We start from the raw sequence: 24,956 nt of genomic DNA on the forward strand, positions 1-24,956 counted from the left end.
ACAGTGACAGCTGTCCTCAGTCTGGCAGAACAACAGAGGGTTTGTTTTAGAAGATCTGGGAGAAAAATAGAGTAAGAGAAGAAGAGGGATGTATTGATTTTGTTTTCTTGCTTTTCTGTTTGTTTGTTTTTTTAAATGAGAAAATAGCCTCCATGCCTCAAAGACAAAAGCTGAAGCACAAAGGGCAGCTAAGGAAAAAGCAAGAAGAAGGTTCCTCCAAGACTGCTGTACCTGCAAGGAGAATAAATCAGTTTGATAAGGCTGTAGTGGTCACCCCATGGTACTTCCAGTACTGTGTTTTCAGTTCACACTACCTTTATCTACACTTTGAAGTTATTATAGGTCCTGTTAGGTGCTGAATTACTTACCTTTTACTACATTTCTATTAAATCTGTGTAGATAAGAGCAGATTTTGCTTGTGTCTCTATTTTGTAAAAATAATGCAATGTAACCAAGAAATCGAATATCCAGCTATTGCCCATGGGTTCCACTCTAGTCCAGGTTTTCCAGGACTATCAATCAAATATTAAGCCTGCAGGTGCTGCAGGTACTGCAGGTACTGCAATGACTGCGGTGGGCATACAATTTTCTCTTACCTCTTGCAGTGCTATTGTAGAAAAATAATCTGAATGCTTTCTCTAGAGGACATTTTTTTCTATGAAGTTTCTTCCTCTTCGGTGTGGTATCACTCAACCAGATGTAAAAACATTCCTCCTTTTCATATTTTAAAGGTTGTCTGTGTAAGATTTGCACATGCTGAAGTTTTTCTTGGATCTGCATCACCTGTTGATTTCTTCGTATTCGTGAATGTTTTACAAATTCAAAGAAAAATACTGATCGTAAGTATGAGACTAGCACAAAGGCAAAAGGTAGTCAGGAGTTTCAGTTCTGTTGCAAATTGTGTCCTTTTTTCTTCAAGGATGTTTTATTTATACTTTTTCATTCACTAACAGCTACAGATCATGTATTCACAGTAAGCTTTTGGTGGCCAGTCATCTCTACCCTGGTTGCATTTTGCACCACATTATAGATAGAACATTTTGGTCAGACGTTATAGCTGTATTGATGCAACCTATGTGTGGCCAGTAGAATTACAGTGTTCTATTAACACATTATGTGTAGTGATGAATCAGTCCCAAGTGGCCTGCTCTTAGTTCACGACATCATGTCTCCACATGTATCTAATATGACAGTTTGAGATCAGATTTCACTTTTCCACTCTAAATGTAAATTAAAAAAAAAAACCTAAGCCACCTACAGAAATTGCGAGTACAGCAAAGGCTGTCCAAGTATAACAGACTGAATGTTTTTTATAAGTGTATCATAAATAAATGAACCACAGGAAGAGCAAATGATGAATGAAATGCTTTTGGTGCATTAGCTGTAACATTAGCTACGTAGAACAAATATTTTAATTCAGTGCGCTGCCCAAAGATTACCAGCCACTTTGTAAACTAGAACAGTACACATTGAATGATATGGCAATGGTGACTATTCCATCTATTGTATAGATTTTCTTGTATGTGTTAGGAATAATTGGATCTTCAGCTTTGTGAAACATGAATTAAAAGCAGTATGCACCCTCAGAAAATTAAATTTCCTTATGAAGATATGAAATTGATTCATTCCAATGAACTGAGTTGGCACTACGAATATGAAGCACTTATTGGCCTTTGGAATTTTTCTGATGCCTCTCAAATGCTTATATCCTTTGTTTTACACAAAGGATTCAGCTAAGTGACAGAATCTGTTCGCACTGAGAATGTGGAGGGTGGGTGCTTTCACACCTGGGGTTAGGGTTGACCACTTGTGATCAGATCAGGAAAGTTCATGTTAGTGTGAGGTCTGTACAAGCCCAGAAATATACTGTTTTTGAAAATTTGGATTAATTGTTCGATTGATGGATGAGGAGAGGCATGAGATGCAGCATTGAGGACAGCAGTGCTGTAATGTATTAGCCATAGTTAACCTAGTTGATGTTACAACGTGGGAAGGACACAGAGCTAGATGAGGACAAGATGCACTGACAGCCTGGGGTCAGGGATATATATAGCTGGAGTGTGTATGTGTGTGTGTTCTGTGTGCAGCCTAATCCCACTTTGTCAGATTTCATTGTTTCATTCCTCCTTTGGCAATGTAGGAGTATACATATCTTTAAAGAATAAAAGACAGACCACAGCCTAGCATTATTGTTTTTTCACCACCATTGGACAGCTAAAAGCTCCTGGCTACAAATGGTACTTAAACTAATCTTCTAGTGTCTGCAGATTTTTTTTTTCAATTAGGTATTTTGTGACCAAAAGTGGGCACTGAGTGGGTAAAATATGAACTGCAGCCATCCTGTATTTAGTTATCTCAAAGCGTGACAAAAGCAACAGTGCCATTCCATTTGCCATGGCGCTCTGCTGCTTTTAAATATTCAGTTAAGTGGGCATTAAGAGTAACAGTGGAGATGGAGGAGGAGTGGGGAGGGCTATCGCCACCTGCACCCACTGCAGGGACGATGGAGGATGATACAGAACCCTCCTGCATGTGGAGGTGGTGTTTCATATTCTACTGAAGTGAACTACTACAAAACATCAAGTGATGCATTACATTTCTAGTCTAGCTTTAGAAGCATAAACATTTGCCTTTAAAATTAGACAGTAGTTAATGGATGTACTTAGTTTGCATTATGCTTCTGCTTTCTTTATATTCTAACCAATTTACTGAAATAATTCTGTTCAGCTGTCTTTACTGTTGATATGAGTTATTCATGTTTCCATGGCTGCTAATGCAAGTGTGAAGTCCCCCTGAAATCAAATGTGATATTCATATGTTTTTATGACACCCTGTGCTACACATCACTTACACACAAGTAGCAGGTACAACGATATCATGATATTTTTCTGTTTTCTATTTTTTAGGTATTTTCCATAGTCTATTACAGTTTGTCACTTGCACAAAAGTAAAACAATTCTTGATGATCCATCCTGCCTGCAGGGCGTATGCTAACTTTGTTGTCTTCCACAGAGGACTTGCGCATGAGCAGTCTTGTGGTTTTGGGTCGCACTGGGTTTTTTATGGATCGTTGTTCCACAGGTCGACTATTCATTGCAGAGTAGGAGTCTTCAGGACGAGGGTGGCCTTTCTTGTTTGTCTTGGTGTTTCATGGGGAATTGAATAACAAACAAGCAGAAAATCTTAGAAGATTCTGATAAAGACATCACTTGCAGATGCAGATTCAGATGGCGGTCTTTACATTTTGTTCACTCAGACAGTGCATCTTTTTGAGGAATACCTGGACCTTCAAAATGTGTCCTCATGTTTCCAGTTTCATTATGAGCAGGATTTCAGCTACTTAACATTAGAATGTCCCTGCCTATTATAGCCTGCCCATCATAGCTGTGGCTTATTTCCAGTATATGTTTGACTGGATTGCATGGAGAGAGAAGGAGAGCAGGAGTAGCCAAAGGCTTTGCCGGCACAACTCCCCAGACCCCTCATTTAACAGCAGCAAAGTGCTGCCAGGGAGCAGACTGCTGGGTGTCTGTGTGTATATGTGTGTGCGTGATTTAAAGTGTATTTATTCTGTAGCTTGTAGCTCGGGGAACAGCCCGTGAGGCTGCCAGAGATGAGCAATGATGGGGCTCACACAAACACGCACACACTAATACAACACATACACACTCACCAAGTATGGGCCTCTCCACTGGGGCCCAACGATCTTCACTTACCCTTCACCCTCCTGAATGGGAGAGAGAATAGAGAAAAAAAGAGATTATAATATGCTGAGACATAGAGACAAGGACTGAGGAGGTATGAATGGAAACACCAGCGGGAAAAGTTAGGAATGAAGAGAAGGATGGGAGAAGGATGAACATAACAGAGTATACATAGCAGGGTTAAAGTAGCTAAAAACAAAAAAATTATTGGGCAATAAAAAACAATTACGTCGACATAAAAAAGTTTCAAAAGTAAAATATTAATGAGGTAAAAGATTTAAATCCCTTTGCACAGTACAGAACAAATTTATTTTTGTATATTTCTTCGAAATTATTGCATCCCTTTTTGAAGCTTCTATAAATCAAGGCTTCCCTTATAATACCTGAAAAACAAAATTAGCGGAAAAACTCAACAAAAACTAGTCAAATCCTCAAAATAAAAACTTGCTTAAGATCTCATAAAATGAACTAAAACTAAACTGAAAATGGACGATTAAAAAAAAAGAAAATATCAGGACTACAGTAACTCTGGTTTGTAGAACGGTACAGAGAGATGGAGATGAATGATTAAAACAGGAAGGAAATGGATCAGAGGGGATGTTAGATGAAGACTGAACGAAGATGGTTAGATAGAGATCAGAGAATAAGTAGAATCCTCATCTTTAAGGAATCACCCGAGATACTGATATACTGTACATCACCTACCAACACACACACACACACACACACACACACAAGCATATGATAATGATAATGCCACATCTTATCTCGCAAGTAAAGGTCAACAGCAACATGTGTGTGTGCGTGTGTCTGTGCTTCTGTGTATGCGTGTCATACATACAGCAACTGCACCTGCACAGGTATATGCAGTGCATTCTGTCTGTACATGTGTCTCTTCATGACCTTGTGTGTGTATGTGTGTGTATGTGTGTACCTGACAGTGTTGTGACTCACCCCTTACTAAGCAGGCTGGATGGATGATCATGTGCTGTGATTCTGACAACACCACACCTCATTATCAACTAACTCCTGCTGAGACAGCGAGGAGAAGGAGAGACTGGTGTCGACAGTGGAGATAAATCGTTGAAGTTATTAATTAACCATATTTTTTTACTCCGCCCTTTTTTTTCCTCTATTGTGGACACTCAAGAGAGGCTCAGTCTTGAAAAAAATATGGCACTTATTCCCCTCTTGGGTCCTCTCATACCGAACCATTCATCTTTAGGCTGCTTGTGAACATATGCTGAAGTAGCACATTATGTTTAAGAGCAATCGTAACGTTCCAGCTGACATGAAGACAAGAAAAGTGGAGGATTTTGTTACCACTCGCCTGAATGTCTGATTTGATCTGCCCAAGAATAATCTAATTCTTAAATTTGTCATCTTACTTTGTGATCAGAAAACTCACTCAGCGAGAAAAGCCATTTCTCTGTTGAAAGTATTTCTTCTGACTCTCAAATTAATGCTTGAGTGTTATTTCTCATTTGATGTGATTTGTTTGATTTGGTTTTGAGCTTGCACGAGCATCTTGGACCCTGGTGTCCCTGCCTGCTGGTGTTAGTTTGTTTTTGTTCATATTTTAAGCCACCAACGGAAAAGAAATATCAGATGTGTTAGCAGACTTTCTGGAAAACTTGTAATGGATATTCAGCAGCATATTTTTTAAACAATGTACTAAAACTTCAAATGATGATAGGACCATGTATGTATCATACTGTCTTCTGTTAAATGAAAAACTATTTGTCAAAATATGGTGTCTTTAGTCAGTTTTTTTTCCCAATAGTTTATCTTAATCATTTTCATTAAAATTTAGTACTCTGCTCTTTGTTGTTTTTGAAGGGTTGCATATTTCTCAGTCTCTTCTCTTCCAATACAACAAAAAATAGAGGAAATATCAGCACAACAAAAAATGAAAGAAAAAAAAACTCTGCAGGTTACAGTTTTCAGTGACTTTTAACAGTTGACAGACTTTTAATGCTCTTTAATGTGACCTGTAAGAAACTAACTAACTATATAAACTACTTATAAGGGTGTTTTCAAGCCTGAATTTTGTTCAGATTTAGGGAGTAATGTATTACAATGTGTTACAGTGTCGCACATCACTTTGTTTCGGTTCATGTTCACACTGCTCCATACCCTCAATGCCCTCACTGAAGATCTTGAATACTTTGGAGGTTTTGTGCGTGTAATCCAGCATTTTCAATATATGCTCGTCTTCCCAAATGCCAATGAGGCATTCTATCTCTTCCTCCATCCAAATTGCTCCTCGACTCATTTTCTCCACTTGCTTATCCGGCAGCTGATGAAAGGTATGGAGCTCATTAAGCTCATTAGCCTACTGTCTGTTTATGTCTGGCAGTGGCACTTTTTCGACAGAGCTACTCTGCTTTATGGTAATGTTTGCGACATCGTAGAGTATCATACTCAGAGTGGTAGAGAAAACTAATTGTCTTTCTATCACTGTGGTCATGTTCACACTGTAAACGAACCGCTCTGTGGAGCGATTGCAATTGAGCTAAGATCACCTCTTCCAAGTGGTCTCAGCTCAGTTGTTTTGTTCCGAAACAGAGCACGATTACTGCTTTCACATATGCCCAATTGAACTGAGCCAAAGACTTGTTTCGGAACTATGGCTCCAGTCGATCCAGGTGTGAAAACACCCTAAGAAATGTTTGACATTATGTTGAATGAAACCAGAAATGGTCACATTAAACACTGAACAATTTGGTGTGTATAAACTGTTTTTTTTTTTTCCGTGAAGCTGTAGTGTTAATGTTTTAATCCCAGTTTTATCATAACATAACAAGTGAGCATGGCATATGTGTGGTATCTGTAACTGAGACTAGGGATGGGAATCGAGAACAGTTCTTGTACAGAACCATCTCCCTGTAGCTCAATTCTTTGGACTCATTAGTCTGCTTGCTTAACAATAACACTTATCGGTTGTGTGACGTCATCATGTCAAATGTGTCACACGCTAGTTCCGTATTTTGGTTCAGAAGCACTCCAAAGTATGGTTGTATTTCAGCAGTAAAGACAACACTAGGGCCATTTCCAACAGTTGCAGAGCTTTCATTATGACAAAGGGGCGAAATACCTCCAACATGCAGAAACGTTTAACCATACAGCATATAATTAAACTGCAGGAATGTGACATCTTTGATTCAAGGTGGCGGTGACTCTGAAACCGGAGCGTACAGCAAGGCGTTTACTGTTACTGGCTGTGACAGAAAACTCCTCCAGGTTCTGTCGATACTGTTAATGTTAGCACCATTTCACTGTCATCCTGTTTCACTATGAATAATCGCCATGTACTATAATTACATATAGATGACGACGAGGCTCAGAGGCTGCAGTTGGAAAACCTCGCACTCCTTTAACTTGAGTTTTTTCAACTCAAATCCAAAATGTTAGTGCATATTTGACATTAAAGATTGAATACAAATAAACCTCATTGTACTATAATTTATTCCTTAATCCAATGAGAATTGATAAGTGAACCAATAGGAAACCAAATTTCTTATGGAACCAGAATTGCTAAATTCCTATAAATTGCCATCCCTACCTAAGACTTTTGGTAGTACAGAACTCAGATGAATCCAGCTGTTGTTGCCACTGACACCTCTTGACTTGTGCATACCCTGTTATACCACCATGCTGCAAATTTCAGTTGTAACCCTAATACATATTAAGCCATTAAGGTAACAACTTTGGCCAGTTGTGTCCAAACAGACTCAGTGTTTTTATGTGTCTAAACAAAAAGGACCAGAAGAGAAAGGGTGAGATGGAAGACATTTGGAAGCAAGCTTACAGGAGGTGGGAGGACATAGCAAAAGATGGAAAGAAAAAGAGAGAGTGAGTGCTCTTAGGGAGGGGAATCATAACAGGCCCAGATCAATGTGGAGCTCTCCGCAGACTGTCCAATTAGGCTAATGAGTTCAGGGGATTAGCTGCAGCTCGCTCACACACATACAAGACTTACACTCATTGTACATGCCATGGCAGCCTTTAAAAACACATGTTGACCTGCGCCTACTTCTCCACAAACATATTTATCATATCTTAACATTTTAGACATTTACAAGTTCCAGAGCAACTTAGAAGTGATTTGTAATGGAATATCAGGTGAAGGCTGAGTTGCGTTGACCTCTGTGTTCACTCGAATCCATCCTTGTTGCTTTTTGCTGCATCATGCTGATGCCTCAAGCAGTGTCTTTAAAAAAAAAAGCAGGGCCATTGCGTTTGACGTCAGGCTGATCCATGCCACTGTATACCCACGTCAGGTCAACAAGTATTATCCCACTCTCACACCATTTTACTGCACAATGTATGGGAGATAGAGGCTGGAAGCGCACACGGGCTGAACACAAGATGTGGGAGTAAGAGCAGAGAGTGGGTGGGAAGGGGAGAAAATGAGGGGGTGTAGAGGACAGAGCAAAGAAAGCATAGACTAGAGTTTCAGAGAGAAAATGAGGGTGGAACAAAATAAAAAAGATAAGGGATGGGAGGAGAGATACACAGTGAGATCTGAGCAGAGCGGGAGAGAGTAGAAGGAAATATCGGAGTGGAGAGGGGGGGAAGCGTGTGGAGAAGTAACCCTCTGCAGAGACTTGGAGAATTGTTATTGATCAGGCTTACCATGCTTTTCCCTTTGCCTGCCTCTTTCTTTCCTCCTCTACATTCCATCCTTTCACTTTCATCTGTCTCTTTTCTCTTTCGTCTTTGCATCTCACCCTGTAATGTCTCTCCTCCATCTATATCTTCTAGATATCATAGTTTGTAAAAACACTGTGGAGCTTTAAGTTTTTCCCACTCAGTGTTTGTCTGTTCATCCATCTGTCCTTAGACTTCTTTGGTATTGACAAAGTATTTTCTTGGAAACACTTTACTAGCTAATTTCTGCCCTTACATTTTAGTAGTACTGAATTATCTTTGCAGATGTTTTGTGAGAGCCATCAGAATAAACGAGTAGCTTAGTTTGCTTCATATTCTGTTGAACAGAAAAATTCATACATGAGGTTAAGGAGAGGTGAACCTGTTGTATGACTAAATGTTCAACCTATGACACCACCAATGTTTTTGATAAAACACATACAAAAGATTATCATGTATGCAGTTAAGACTTGTAAATACCCATACATAACTGTGATATTAGTCACATATGGCTTTTCATCAACAATGTCATCAAATGTATGAGAATTTATTGTAAAGTGCTTTGTAACATTGTGCAAAATAGATTATATAAAGATATGGTTATTATTTTCTACATGTGTTATCTATACAGCATTATATTATCACACATGCACAACCTCTTGATATATGAAAATGTAATTTTATAACGTGTGAAATATCCATGTAAAACTTGCATATTAACATATTCATAGACAGTGCAACTATCAGCCATACCATTATGAAGCTCTGACTTGTGAAGTGACAATCATTGTGATTATTTATTTGCAATGGAATCATGGAAGGATGAATGGGATATACAGTATTAGATAGCAAGTGAATGTTTTGTCCTTGCAGCTGATGTTTTGGAAATAGCAAAAATGATCTTAGTGACTTTGACAATGGCCAAAATGTGATGGTCACGACTAGGTCAAATCATCCCTAAAACTGGGTTTTCCTGGTCTGTAGTGGTTATAACCTCCCAAAAGTGGTCTAAGGAAAGACAACTGGATCTCAGTCCAATTTAGCATGTGTGGGATGTACTGGACGAACAAGTCCGATCCATGGAGGCCTTATATCACAACTTACAGGACTTAACGGATCTGCTGCTAACATCTTTATTCCAGATACCGCAGCACACCTTCTTAACTACTGCAGATCCCAGACTTCAGATCAGAGCATTTATCTTTCCTTAGACCACCTCAGGTAAGTATTAACCACGGCAGACTGAGAACATCCAACAAGACCAGCAGTTTTAGAAACGCTGTGACCCAGTCATTTTCCCATCGCAATCCCGTGCTCCTGAGAGTCGCTCAGATTTTTGTGTGGCCCATTTTACAGCTTCCAACACATCAACTTCAAGGACATTATGTTCACTTGCTGCCTAATGTTTCCCACCCTCTGAGAGTTGCCAGGTAACAAGATAATCACACTGTTACCACTGCACCTGTCAAATATTATAACTTCACAGCTGATTGATGCCTTGACCCTGTAGTTATATGTGAACAATCAATGCACAAACTTAATGCAGGCTGGTTTTTTGTTTTCGTATTAGTTATTTCTTTTGCTTACCTTAATGTTAGTCATTGAATCCCTTATAAGGATTATTTCTAAAATTGGAAAAGTTGAGTTTATCACTGATGTTTTAAATACAAGCTGTTTCAATGCCTGAATGGACATTTAAGGGCTTTTAGTAGAGAGCATGTAAGGTGATGACAGCTGTTTTTATTTTTATTTCCTCTCTCTTCCATACACACAGTGTCATTTTGGTTGTTGTCTGGGTGCAGGTGTCGGTATATTTGGTGCTGTAGTGTTTGAGAGGCATTGCAGAGCTAGATTGCGATAAGGACACCAACAAGCTATAAAGCCCTCGAGGTCTTTCCGGCGTATTGCCACACACACACACACACACACACACACACACACACACATACACACATTTTCCCTGCTAAATCAATGTCAAGATCTTGATACTATTGTATGGGCTCTGAAGGGAGCTCTTCAAGCAAGGCAGTCTGTGTGTGAGTGTGTGTGCATGCACGTCTGTCCCTCATGGCTCCACCCTCCATTTCTGCAATTTGTTCCTTTTATTGCCATCAGGGGAGCAAATGGTTTCTATAGCGACAGCAGTAGGAATTTCTCAGAAAACACTTTTTTCAGTTCTGAAGCCCTAGGGAGTGCAGCATATGTGCATCTATCTACTCCTCAGGACAACTATTTTAGAAAAACACCCTACAAATAATCTGTATTCAGTAACTATTGTGATATTACTGTCTCTCATCACCCTGTTTGAGGCATTCTGAAGAGTATGTTGTTGCTTTAAATATGTTTTTCATTTGTTTCTTTCCTTTTGTTCACACTGACACACTTGAATGTCCTGGGCGGATTCTTGACGTCACTTTGTCACTCTGCACGTCCACCCAGAGGTGGTAAAACCTCCAGACAAGATGAGTGTTTTCGTGTGTCATAAGACCTCAGCAGATGAACACACATACACACACATACAAACATATTAGCATGTTGTAGCTGCCTCAGAGGCAACCATGTCCTCTCTCTGTCTTTCTCTCTCTAATGTTTCTCACATTTTCTTCTATTTTGACTCCTTATGCCCACGAGGTACTGAAGTTTGTCCTTTTCAATAGCACTAGAAGAGTTTGTATCCCAAAATCCTCTTGCTATCTGGTATACCCCTGAGAGCAAAATGAGACACAATAACATGAAGACAATCACAATTCATTCCAAAAAGCAGGAAAGGCACCACACAGCTGTAGGTAAAATATAATTAACACTGAGGTGCATGTGCAGATTTTGGAATTAGTTTCGGCTCAGTGTGTCGCTCAGCTGCTCAGTGACTAGCATACAGAAGTCAAAGCATACAAGCATCTTCTCACCATAGGCAGTGATATAGTAACTCTAAACATCAAAATTGAATTACTTGACAGAAGTGTTGAGGGAGGTGTGAACAACTTCTAAGATCATGCAAGATTAATTTTTCTCAAATATGGTATTTTAAGGCAAGGACACAGCATCCATTTGAGATGGAAGTATGAGACGCATAGCAGTCCTACATGTGTGGAGAGTATATAAATATATCAGGGAAGGACATAGAACAAACTTTAGTGAAGAAAGATTTTTGCTCAGTCCTATAGAGGCTTAAGTTTAGAGAAATTCTCACTAGCCAATAAAAAAAAAACTCTTGCAGACAGTGGAAATATGAAAATTAGTTTATAATATTTGTTTTACATGAGGTATCAAACTCAAAATGAAACAGACCTTCTCTCCAAAATGTAACTTTTAACTATGTACATTTACAGCAGCGAGGGGCACGGACCTTTGGTTGAAAGTAAAGCCAATGTGGAAGCAGTTAAATGTGTGAACTTGCTGATGGCCACTGGATATTGGACCCAAAATGACTTGGCTTTCACAGGCTTATATTTAACTTTTTACTCAAAATGCTAACTCTGTAATTATTTTCCTGGAGTCATTCTGGTCTAATTCATCTTAAAATTACTCATTACTCATCCGTTAATGAGCTTTTAGGGCTAATAGAAAGCTTTAATGTCTGCCATGTCAGTACTTAATTGATGAGTGTGATTGACCACTCACTCACTTGGTAAGTTGGACTTTTAATGTTTCTGTTTATTACATAAAGCTTTTTTTCTTAATAGACAGCTCTACTGAAGCATTGTTAATAAGTGACACTAACAAGATTGTCTATTGATTTTGTTTGCAAATGTCACATCCTGTGACATGAAGGGTCAGTGCATATACAGGGTGGGGAAGCAAAATTTACAATATTTTGAGGCAGGGATTGAAAGACAGTGTATGACCAATTAGTTCATTGAAAGTCATGAAAATTTATTTGCCACAAGAAAATTGACATAATAGAAAATCTTTTTATTCTATGTGTCCTCCTTCTTTCTCAATAACTGCCTTCACACACTTCCTGAAACTTGCACAAGTGTTCCTCAAATATTCAGGTGACAACTTCTCCCATTCTTCTTTAATAGTATCTTTCAGACTTTCTCGTAATAGTTTTGCTCATAGTCATTCTCTTCTTTACATTATAAACAGTCTTTATGGACACTCCAACTATTTTTGAAATCTCCTTTGGTGTGACGAGTGCATTCAGCAAATCACTCACTCTTTGACGTTTGCTTTCCTGATTGCTCATATGGGCAAAAGTTTCTGGAAAGGTATGGATAATAGTGTTAGGTATGATTATGACATCAATATATGTTTGGTTTCAAAACAACTGACGTAGTGCCTACTGAGAAAAAACAACTAAATGTTCATTGTAAATTTTGCTTCCCCACCCTGTAGCTGTGCAGACATAATGCAGCATGTTAGTCACACTATCACATACATAAAGACCAGGGTTGAAGAAAATCATTTTATTTATTTTGTATATTCATAACACAAAAGATTCTGTGAGGTTTAATAGAGATCTGTGACCAACTGTCATTAGTTTTTTTTCTTTATACCTACCTGATATATATCTAATCTGACAGTGTATGTTCACATTTTCCCATTTACTTCCTGTGCCAGCTACATTAGGAGCACTAAATGACACTAAAGTACACTGCTGTCTGCTCAGAAGGAAATAAATTAATTCATTTTATGTCTCTGTGATGATTTTGAATTTATGTAATACCTTGAGAGTGTTATAAAACATGATCAGACTAGCTGTCAGTCAAAGCTCAAGAAGGTTGTTGAAAGTGTCAGTCACGAGAAGCCCGCTGCCTCCCTTGGTTTCCTTCAGCTTCCAGAGTGGAATAAACCTGTGAGAGCGTGTATGTCCTGCAGCGCTCACCGCAGCAGAGACTCATCGGTGACTGCTTTGTGCATGTTCAGCTGATTTCTACACACACGGCCGTTGTTCTTTACTTGTCCCTCTCTCACAAATAGTGGTCTATGTAAACCTGTGTTGTAAAATTTCTGCACAAGGACTTCTATTCTGCGAGTGGAAGTTAATATCTGTGCAAGTTGACGCCATGTTTTTTTTTGTTTTTTTTTTCACATTAGTATGGACCTGATAACAAACCATAATGTCTCAATATGTGGTGTAAACTGTGGCATCTATATATCAGGACACTAATAAAAATCGAGACAATATTGCTTAAGTTTCATTCTTTATGCCCCATGACAAAAACATTTTCTTGTAGGTACTCTTAATGATTTTTTATCATTATCTTAATTGTATTTTACCTCATCTGATTATTTCCTAGAAAGTGATAAAAATTAATGAGTCATCCTGCTCCCAGGGTCATGTATTAATTTTGCCACTAATAAAACACTTGTTCCCTGCAGACGATCTGTGGAGTTCTGGTTCATCACTAGGTTGTTACTCCACAGCTTGAGTTGACCAATCAGATCAGAGTGGGCTGCTGCTCTAAATTCCTGTTTTTGCACGAAACACATAAATATGCAGAAGGCAAATAGTCTTCCACAAGCTATTTCATGGCATCTTTAAGATTTGATTGTCAAGTGTCAGGGTTTGACTGAGGTCACTAGTGTGTGTGTGTACTGACATGTTGAATTTAATATGTATATTGCTTGCTCCTCTGTGAGTTTAGAAGTTTGTGAAAGCACATGAGAATTAGTACACACAAAAAATTAGCTAGCACACACACACACAAATGCCAAGATGGGCTTGTTGTGCTGCCTCGAATCCGCTTTGTCTTCTAAGAGGTGGATTGTAGGCTGTCAGTCATGTGTGCAGGCCGGGATTCCCTGCCAAGGCCTCCACTGGCTTTGCTAAAGGGAAATCAGGCAAAAACACACCCAGACACACTCTCTTACACACACAAATGCACATGAGCACTCTGATACACTCCTCTGCATAATTCCCTTTGCCAGCCTCCCCATGTTGTGTAATGGCTGTGCTCCAGCCATGGCCACATTTCCTAGCCACTCTCCACATTCACACACATACAACATCCAGTAGATGCTAAGCCAGGCTCACTGCCTGCAACGTAACCCTGCTTGATCCTCCATCAGACACACACACACACTCAGACCCACTCCACCCTGCTGAGTCGCCAAGTGCAAGCCCTGCGCATCGCGTTTACTGACATTGAGCAGCACTCTGTCAAAAACATCAAAATAAGACTGGCTTAAAGGAACAATCCCCTCAAAAACCCAGCATTGTTCTGTTCTCAGCTTGATGGATGAGGTTCAGTTTGTGTGGCACAGAGTGGCAGATTTAAAGCAGCCTCGCCTGCTGGACTCGCCTCAAAGTAACACTCCCGTTCTCCCGTCTGTAGAACAGACAATGTCCTGTTAGTCTCTCTGGCCTTTGAAGGGTGTGTATCAACAAGACGGAACACAAAACTGCATCACAGTGAAGAACAGAGTGATGCTTGGATTACAGGATCTGTTGCACAGTTGTTTAACTCAGGCAGCAAACATGAAGTAAGTTGGTGGACCAACAGACAGCTGGCTTTGCCATCTGTAGTGCTCAGTTACTGTGCAAAAAAATGTCTTGGCTTCTGGTTGCAGGTAACTGTCGGTCATATCAAAGGTGCCGTTTGTTGTCCACAGTTACACCCATTTACAGCTAGTGATGTGGAACTACATTTACTCCCACCTGTTAATAACAATGCATCTTTTTTGCTTGTTTAATTTTTGTCAATTTTAATTCAGAGGTTTCAGCAGTGTAACTAATGCTTGTAGATTAGGATCTTATTATTGAAGTTGAAAGATGCCTTCCTGTTTTTCCATGTCTTCTCATGTCACCTTATATGTCATGTTGTTTTGGGACTTTTTTCTATTCCACTGCATATTGCATGGTCAGTCATCCCACTCAAATTTGGGTTTTACCTGTGTATATTCGTCAGGGTTTCTTCACTCAAGTTGCCTCATATTACAAATCAGTGCTGCACAATATTGAGAACAGATGAGATTGTAATATTTCTGCAGGTGTATATTGCAGTATGAAAAATTACAGTTATGATAAAATAACTTGAATTGTTCTATTTGAAACCTCTGTCATATGATGCAACACTGACAATGGCATCCGAAATTATTTTGCTTTGGATTGCATTGGGATTTAACATTGCACTAATCATACAGGCCTATGATGCCAATGTAATTGATCCAGTATATTGGATCCATTTTGTGGCAGTAATTGCAAAGAGCTGTTGACAAAGTAGCTGTGATGTACCTGTCTGTAGCAAAATAATTTCATATTTGCTGAACTTGCTTCTGTTTTTGCACCCAGTTCTTCCTTTTTAGGGTTTTTCTCTTCTTTGTTGATTACTTCATAGTTGTCAATAATCAAAAATAATTCTGATTGGTGGTTACCTCGCTAGCAGCAAACTCTGTGCATCCACAAATCCTTACATTGGAATGTATTGCGTTATACCAGACAGATTGCAATTTAAGACTAGTAATAGAAAATTATGGTGACACGGTGGTGCAGTGGATAGCACTCTTGCCTCACAGCAAGCAAGGGTTGGATTCCAACACCAGTCGATGGGGGTGGGACGTTTCTGTGTGGAGTTTGCATGTTCTCCCCGTGTCTGTGTGGATTCTCTCCAGGTCCTCCGGCTTCCTCCCACCATCCACAGACATGCACTGACAGGTTAATAGGTTCATCTAAATTGCCCACAGGTGTGAATGTGAGAGTGGTTGTTTGTCTCTATATATCAGCCCCGTTATGAACTGGCCATTCATCCAGGGTGTACCCCGCCTTTGCCCCTATGTAGCTGGGATAGGCTCTAAGCGACCCCCATGACCCTAGTGAGGATAAAGCGGGTTCAGAGAATGAATGAATGAATAATAGAAAATGAGGACCATGCAAGTTTTGTTGTAGCATCAAGCATTAAACACGTAGTAACTTACTTGACTTGTTTGACTTTGCACAATCCATGACGTAACTGCAAGTGTCACAGTGATGATGCTTATATGATTATGCACAACATCAGACAATATATAAAAATTGTCATGGTTTGTGATTTGCGAGTTATATTTGGGTATTTGGTTATATTTTGTTAAATCCATGAAGACTTGCAGATCGAACAGGCCTTTATGAAAACCTTGGATGTGACTAGGCATCATGTAAAGTTTTGACATCTTCAGCTTTCAAGTTTCAGAGTTTTCTCTTAGGTTCAGTTATGTTGTGTATGACAGCTCCCTGAGTGTTTTTGTTCCTCAGTAATAAAATGGTTCTGTCAGGCTACATGTCAGTGTCCAGGATATGTGTATTGTCATCTCCTGCAGATTCACAGCAGTGGGATGTGTGAAAGTGTGTATTAATGTTTTAAATTATTTTCAAACTTCCTCTTTCTTTGACACTTTCATTCTGTGTCTACACAGTTATTATGAGATGTCATGTATTAAACCTTGTCCAGCTGGATGCAGACTTAAACTAAACTGAGCCTGTGCTGTTGCTTTTACCCTCGTACACATGTGCCTCTCAGTAAATGTCAGACACCCCAGGATTCATCTTCAATGACTGTTAGAAGCCTGGGCTTTGTACTCCTCGAACAAGTCAATGTCCATGAAACTGTGCTCAGTTCTTCCTGGAAACAGCCAATATTTCTGTCTTTCTCCCCCTCGCTGTCCCTGCTTGCAATGTGCGATTAAGGTAATTATGCTGCCTCTTCACAACACCACATCCTTGTGCTAAAAGCAGGATGAAAATAATACATTGAGCATGAACAAGTCAGAGAAATCTAGAGATAAAGAGATGGGGATGTTGAAAAGCTTTCTCTCGTAGAAGGTGCCAAAAGTCGATGAGTCTATTCAGCGTTCAGAGCAGCAAGTGCACTGCATTTTACCAACATCTCTTTTTTGTTAGGTAAAGTGCCAGCTGTTTGAAAATGCATTTATGAAGAATGTAATACTGAGCCGCTGTCAGCTGATCTGATATGACCTAGGTTTAGCTGAGGTCACCAAACGTGATCCGGATAAATCTTTCTTTAACTGTACTAAGGTCACGCATAGATTTGAAAGGAAGCCGCTGAGCGAAATGCAAAGCTGCTGTGCCCCTCTCCCTGCCTGCAATACGCAGTCCATCCACATTAGTTCTGATCACTGGCTGCCTCCAGGCTTTCTCTCTCGTCTTCCATCCCTCCCTCACTCCTTCCCTCTTTGTTTACCACGTAGAGGTTGATTTATTTCGGCTGCACTTGGCAGTGTTGGGTGGCGTGGGCGAGATACAGCAGCTGAAAGGGAAAGAGAGGGGAGACGAACAGAAGGGGAAGGGAAAGGCCAAATCAGAGTGATGTATCAGGGGAGAGGGAAGAGAGAGAGAGATGAACAGAGAGGAGGAAAGAAGAGACTAATGGTTGGAGGAGAATAGTAAGTAAGGCGGGATGGGAGAAGAACGAGGAGGAGGAGAGAGGTGTCGGACTGGCCTCAGGTGTCTCACTCTGATTTGTGTCTTTTATGATACCACTTCATGTCAGAACACAAGGTCTCGCTGTTCCACTTGCTTGGTCGCGGTTGTTGTGTGTTTCTTCAGCTCCCTTCGCTTCACAGTACGTTTACTTGTAGGTTTAGGTCACTGCACTGACAGTTATAGCCACAAGAGTTCAGTCAAAGTGATGACATTACATAAAACTTCAATCGGTTCGAAAAGCACGGCCTCCGCAGCTGCATTATTACCAGAGAACACACAGCTGAATATTCAGATATGATGTGTATCTGTATGAACACATGGGGACTTTATGTGCATATTAAATTTTGTTGTATTTTAATTCACTTTCCAAATATTTTACGGCATCTTTAATATTTAGTCTTTTATGTTTTATATGCAATCTGTTTCAGTATTTTGCATTTTTTCCCGTTTATATTCATTATTATTTTATGTGCAGCCCTTTGAGATTTATGAAGAAAAAAGTGGGAATTTGCTTAGAAAAATGTGTATAGTTTATTCATGAGAGCAAAAGATGAATTAAGTGCTTTAGAATAAATGCGAAACTAAGATGTACTCAATCGCTATCTACCGCACATATCAGCAGGGTCAGAGGTGAAAATGAGCGTTCTTAATATTACATCTTTCTTGAGGGAAGTATACACTTCTTTTAATCAAGGGCCTTTATTTGTTTTCAGTCACCAGAGTAGATGAGTCTTGAGAAATGATTACAGGGCTGTTTTTTTCCCCACAATGTGAAAATACTGGAAAAAAGGGTAAGATGAGTTCTGAAAACCTGCCAAGGGCATGGTAATATATTGGCATCACACAGCCGGCAATAGAAGAAACTGCTGACCTCACATAACACTATTAGCACACTTGAAAATTATATAAAGCAATCCTTTGTGTGCCCAAATAATCTGTCTTAAAAGTTTAGAGAAACAGAATTTGAGTAGTAATGTTTATGTCAGAAAAGAAACAGAACTGAGAGGATCGAGTAAAAGCTACAGCCACAGGTGCGCAATTGAAAAAGCAGGCAGAGAAAAAGCAAAAGAAAAGAAAACAGAGTGGAAATACCATAAAGAAAAGGCATGTTAAAAGGTAGTGTGCTTACTAGGAAGAACAATGACAATCTGGCAATGAGTATAAATGCAGAGAGATAACTAGAGGCCAGGCCAAGGGCAGGAACACGCGCAGGATATCACATATATAGACTCCACTTGAAGTCATCCTGTTTCTATGATACATCAACACATCCAACATACTGGAAAAGTCAAGGCTGGACAGTAAACACACACGAGTAAATGGAGAAGCTGTGGTTTATATGACTAGAAAGCACTTTAATGTTTACATTCCTCACCTAGTTTCAGAACTATTCAGGCTTATGATCTATGTGGGGTGTATCTATAATAATTTATATCATATATTGTGTATGGGGTACCAACGTTCTGAGAGCATAGATTGACTCTGTTTATGTAGGTCTGTTGGAAATCAGGTAATAAGTACAAAAGACTGGTTGCAAAATGAACACAAATGAACAGGATGTTAGTGAAAGTCCCTTAAAGAAACTTTATATAATGTTTCATCTTTTAATTATTAAAAAATTACCTAAGAGTATGATCAGAGTGTTTACAGGAAAGAGCTCTGAAGGTGTCAAATATATCATGAAATGGATTTTAGAGACACAGTATGAAGTGAATTTACAATAGTGGAAAAAAGTTTTCAGACACCCTTAAAATTAAATACATAAAATCTCAAATATTACCATGAAATATGTATGGAAAAATCTTCAGTGTTTCTAATGATTTAGCTGCAACAGATGGACACAAACAAATGCAGTTTTTTTTTATTTTTCTTGTTATGGTTAAGATGAAAAAATAACAAAACTAAATTTGTGAGTTTCAACCTGTCATGCTCTGGATGTTTTTCAATTGGCATTGCCATGCTGAAACATCCAGTTTGACCTCGTCTGAAGAGTGCACATGCAGAAGGGAGCATGTGGGTTTCAAGAATGGCTCAATACTTGGCAGACTTCAAGGACTTAAGAGGGATTTTTAATGCAATATATCACAAATGTGTGGGGTGTAGAAAAACTTTTTTTCCACCGCTGCATATACACTGTATTTACCTCAAGAGTCTAGGGCAGTGGTTCTCACATTTTTTATAGTGGAGTACCCCCGAAATATACTTTTTTAGCCCGTACCCTCAACTCTTGCTTCAGCATTTTTGATTGAAAAAAACTAGTCAAAATTTGTTCCTGTGCCAAAGGTGTCTTGTTATATCTTCAAAACTGTAAACAACCATTGTATATTTAACTGCAATATATAAAAAAATAATTTTTAAAAATTTAAGTCAATTTTGTGCACAAAATATAAACTGAAAAGTGCCCTCTTTCACTGATAAGAAAAATAAATAAATTGGCCATTTATTAATAAATGAACCTTTCATCAACAAAAAATAATTATTTAGCTACTAAAATAAACTTATTTTGAATAATACAAAATATAAATGTTCTTAAAATGTTAAAGCTTAAACAAGATGATTGACAATAAAACTATTATATGAATGTATTTATTGTTTTATATTTCAGCATTAATTCTCATTATTTATTTTGTATTCGGTACATGACAACTTATTTAATATATTTTTCCAAAAAATTTTTAAGTACTTCCTGGGCTTCTTCCAAGAACCCCCGGGGGTACTTGGTACCCCACTTTGGGAACCCCTAGACTCGAGGGCAGGGGTCACCAACCCTGGTCCTCGAGATCTACCATCCTGCATGTTTTAGATGTTTCCCTCTTCCAGTCCGCCTGACAGTCATTATCAGGCTTCTGCAGAGCTTGATAATAGGCTTATCATTTGAATCAGGTGTGTTGGAAGAGGGACACATCTAAAACATGCAGGACAGTAGATCTCAAGGACCAGGGTTGGTGACCCCCTGCTCTATGGGATTTATGTGACCACTAGGGGGAGCAGTGAGTCAATCTGCTGGTCTCTCATGGTGAGGAAAACTAACACCATGTTTGTTAGATGGGATAAGAACCGCTAATAAACTTGTTTTCACCACTGGACACAGCTCTAAATAACAAGAAATTAGTTTGATGCTGAAATGGCAGCTTTTCTTCTACATGGATGAGTTTGTCTATGAGGCTTATGAAGGTGTAAATTTGTTTGCGATGTTATTATCTTTGCTAAGTTGGTTGCTTGTTGATTCACAGTTCAGACTAAACTGGGATAGTTCCGACCCTGTCTTCAGTGTAGCTATTGACAACGCAAAACGTACAGAAAACAGAAGTGACTTGTGGTTTTACTGTTTGAGCTAATCTATGAGAGCTATAATGTAAACTATCAGCTGGTGTTAGCAGTTATTTTGAACAACTGTGAAAATGACCAGCTATGAGAACACGTAACGGTACCATAATGCAGATTTGTGTATATGAGCTCTATATTTAATTCAGTCAGTGATTCAGTCTGTGGATTCATGGCATTGATTCATTGGTGGTTTTAGTCCTAACTGTGTTCTTTCCCCTGCTCCTAAGAGTTTGGTACATCAATAGGCCATAGAACCCATTTAAAATATTAACAGGACAGTGTCATACTTTAAAGCTAGTTACCTTGATAATGATGATGTAGTTGCATTTGTTGTAACTGCATTATTCTTTCCTCCTTTCAGCTGGACAGCTGAGCCAGTCCGCTCACTTTTCCCTCCAGCTGCCCTACACTGTGCTGGGCCTCGGACGCAGCGCCAACTTCCTGGACCACCTTTTCGTCGGTATCCCCCGGCAGCCTGGAGAGACGGTAAGGAAATATGAGAGGGCTTTATTACCTGGAACTGGTAAGAACAGCTAGAGGTTGTGCAATCTGACAGAATATTTGGGAGGGTTACATTTGTAGGTGTCTGTCAGAGAGGAAACCAAAAGAAAGGAGTTCAGAAAAGAAGCTTGTAAAACTCCTTCAGTTCAGGAGTTGCTTTAACATTCTTTTTTCAATCTGTGATATAAAGAGCGTACCACCAATTTAAGTCATTTCTGAATCCGCTCGTCCTGACATGTATGGCTGAGACATTTTGTGTCTGTGGTATAAGTCTTTAAGTGAGAGAGAGGAGCGAAATCAGGATGTTCAGCAGCTGAAAAGTTTCCAAGAAAATTATCCAGTGATTGACTAATGCGTCAAAAAATTAATTGCAACACTTGACGGAACACTAGAGAGAAATTGTATTTGGCTTGTGTTTTCTATTACAGGATTGTGAGACTTTCTTTTTCAAGGATGAGGGTATGTTTCTCTCTACTCTTGAAAAAATATGTAACACTCAGCCTTGGTTGTTTTCATTTAATCAGAGGTTCATAATTGCAATATCAGTCAGCACAAGAGTCAAGACTGTTGGAAAAATCTGAAGTTCTGATATAACCTGTGGACTTCCAGTGATGTGGAAATTAACCCCCTACATCTGTGTTTCATACAGCACATTCACACAATATCAACAAAGTCTGTTTTTTTACTTGACTTTATCGACATCATTCCCCAGTTCCGGTGTCAAGGGCAGGCTCTCTGCTTCTAGAAGAATGTCCCGTACTGTAGCTGTAATGCATGTCATCCATCCCATCATCCTCTGAGATGCCACTTTATTGAAGTTTTTTTTTTTTTTCAGTTAATCATCACCTGAATCCTTGAATTTCCACTCAAAACACTTGCTTTTATCATCAGTAGTGCAACAATTGTTGTCCTTGACCAGAAAATAGGCTGAATAAATCTGCAGCAGAAAAAAAAAGAACAAATCCAAAAGATGACACTGATTTGCTTGGGACTCATAGTACCGCAGTAGCTCTGTTTGCTGAAATACTGTAGCTAATTTGGGATGGAAGTGTTACTTTACAAATTACAGATTCATACAGTATTAAAATCACAGATGGCCTATTTAATTATTGCATATTTCCAGAGGTCCACAGGTAGTCCCTTGCAAACAGGGTTTAACTCTTTAAGTGCCAGACAGTTAAGGGGCTAATAACCCTTAAAAGTGCCACAGAATTTGGCCGTTTTTCAGTATTTCGCATCATTTTTATATTATATAATATTTGAAGAATCCTGCAGGAAACCGCTCGGTAACATCCGACCGATTGCTGATTAGAGTCAAAACGCACCGGACGCAGCCGATTCATTATTGATCGTAATTTGCATAATTTATAATAATAATAATAATAATAATAATAATCTTTATTTATATAGCACTTTTCATACATTAAAAACTGTAGCACAAAGTGCTTTACATATCAGTTTAAAAATCAGTACCGCCCCCCACCCACACCCACCCACTCACCCGCACACGCACACACACACACACACACACACACACATATACATGCAAACCCACAAGCTCACACATACTTAAGAAGACTGACTGAGCACGGGTAGACCAGAACAAAAATGTACAAGTAAAAGTAAAAGATAAATTTAGGAGGCGCTGTCTCAGGGAGCCATCCGCACCAGGAGGCAGCCGGCGACCCCGGCGACCAGGCACCACCAACACAGCCCCGCATCCCAACTAGTGGGAGAGGGCCAACTGGGACCCCCACCCACCAGAAAGGAGCGGACCCCAGTGAGAGAAGGCGCCACAGCCCCCGGAGTCCACAGCCGCCCCCCAGCATGGAGGGCTCCCTCTGATGAAACACCGGAGAATAAGAAACATTAAAAAGATATAAAAATATTATTTGGTCGCGTGACCTCAAATTCCCGTCTGCTTGGTCTCAAAAGGGGGACACAGAAAGAACGTCATCGAAATGTGAGAAAGAAATGGGGGTGGATGGTTTGTTTGTACACAAATATGGCGTGTTCTCCAAAGCCGATCCGATCGGCCCATGGCACTTTACAGGTTGTTTTCGTAAAGCCGATTTAATCGGCCCATGGCACTGAAAGTGTTAATGCATACATTTTGTTCTTGTTTGCACAGCACTAATGCTATTACCATGACCACCCTGTGTCTGTGCTTCGCTGTGTCTCATTCTTTTTAATCCACATGTAAAATCCTACAATGTTTGGCAATAATTGATTGGAAAGTCTATGGCTGGTAATGATAAGCCTAGTGCCTTTTACTGAGGTACAAAACAGAAAATGTTCTCACCACATGCTGCTGTGCACGTCATTCATCTCATCATTTTATGAGATTTTGCTTTTGTGGTTGGTTTAAGCTTTCTCTGAAAATCTGATGCAAGACTCTGGAGTTTCCACCAAAGATACTGTCAAAATTTTAATGTATGATTGCTAATGTAGTCATATATCTCAACCAAGTAAGAGGCAAAATAAAGGTATGAAAACATAAAGACCCTCCAAAGAAATAAAAAATAGAAATCACCCTAAATTAGAGACACCCTTATTCACAATGAAATTAATTTGAAATATATTAGGATTTCTGTGTTTTTTGAAATATGTTTGGTTATTTTCAGTGGAAATTTTACATAAATTACACATGACAAGGTAAGGTTCAGTTGTTTAATTAGGTTTTATGTCTGCTGACGTACAGTACAGTGCTTAAGTCTTAGGCCAAAATTAGGTTTGTTGGTTTTGTAAAGTTATAATGACCACATATTTCTCAATCTCTGAATCTGAATAGTGGGAGTATGTAAAGCAGTAAAAGCAGCTTTATAAACCAAAGTGGTAATATTTAGCGTGACCTCCCTTTGCACTTATATCATTAACCCTTTTGTTCAGACAATATGAGATTTATTGCATTATTTGTCTGATATTTAATTCCAGGTTTCATTCCAGACATGTCAGATGTTTCTCAATGTTTATGCTACTTCTTGTCATGAGGTCATGGGTCACACTAAATAGTGACTTTACTAACCTTAACAACCTATTTAGTTCACTTTTGGTCTTTTAAGTCTGTGCACATACAGTATTTCCTGTATTTTCTTGTTGTAACTGAAGAAAAGAGAGTGAGAAATAATGAACAGTACTATGCGTCATATCATTTTGTGTTTTTTGTCATTTTGGTTTGTTCCAGTAAGATTTCAGCCTTGTTCACACACTGTCATTTGCTAATTTGTGATAATTGCTGAAGTGAGCAGCATTTTTAATCCTGTATAAATCTGCCACATTCATATTCATATTCTGAAAACTAAAAATTCCACTGTGATTTTAGTCCAGTGTGAATCGAGATTTCTGTATTTTGGGGTAATTTGCAGTCTTTCTTATTTCCCTTATCTTGCCTATTTCCCAGTTGAGAATTA

At 39.1% G+C, this 24,956-nt stretch overlaps 1 protein-coding gene across 2 annotated transcripts in view; it reads left to right on the forward strand.

The window, feature by feature from the left end:
- itfg1 (integrin alpha FG-GAP repeat containing 1) overlaps positions 1-24,956 on the forward strand; it is a 177,823-nt gene that overhangs the window by 134,574 nt on the left and 18,293 nt on the right. For both annotated transcript variants that reach the window (XM_030161084.1, XM_030161093.1), the window contains exon 15: positions 21,407-21,531. In XM_030161084.1, coding sequence (XP_030016944.1) covers positions 21,407-21,531 — 125 coding nt within the window. The remainder of the gene's footprint in view (positions 1-21,406; positions 21,532-24,956) is intronic.

The sequence above is a fragment of the Sphaeramia orbicularis genome, chromosome 3, assembly GCF_902148855.1.
Source record: "Sphaeramia orbicularis chromosome 3, fSphaOr1.1, whole genome shotgun sequence".
NCBI lineage: Eukaryota > Metazoa > Chordata > Actinopteri > Kurtiformes > Apogonidae > Sphaeramia > Sphaeramia orbicularis.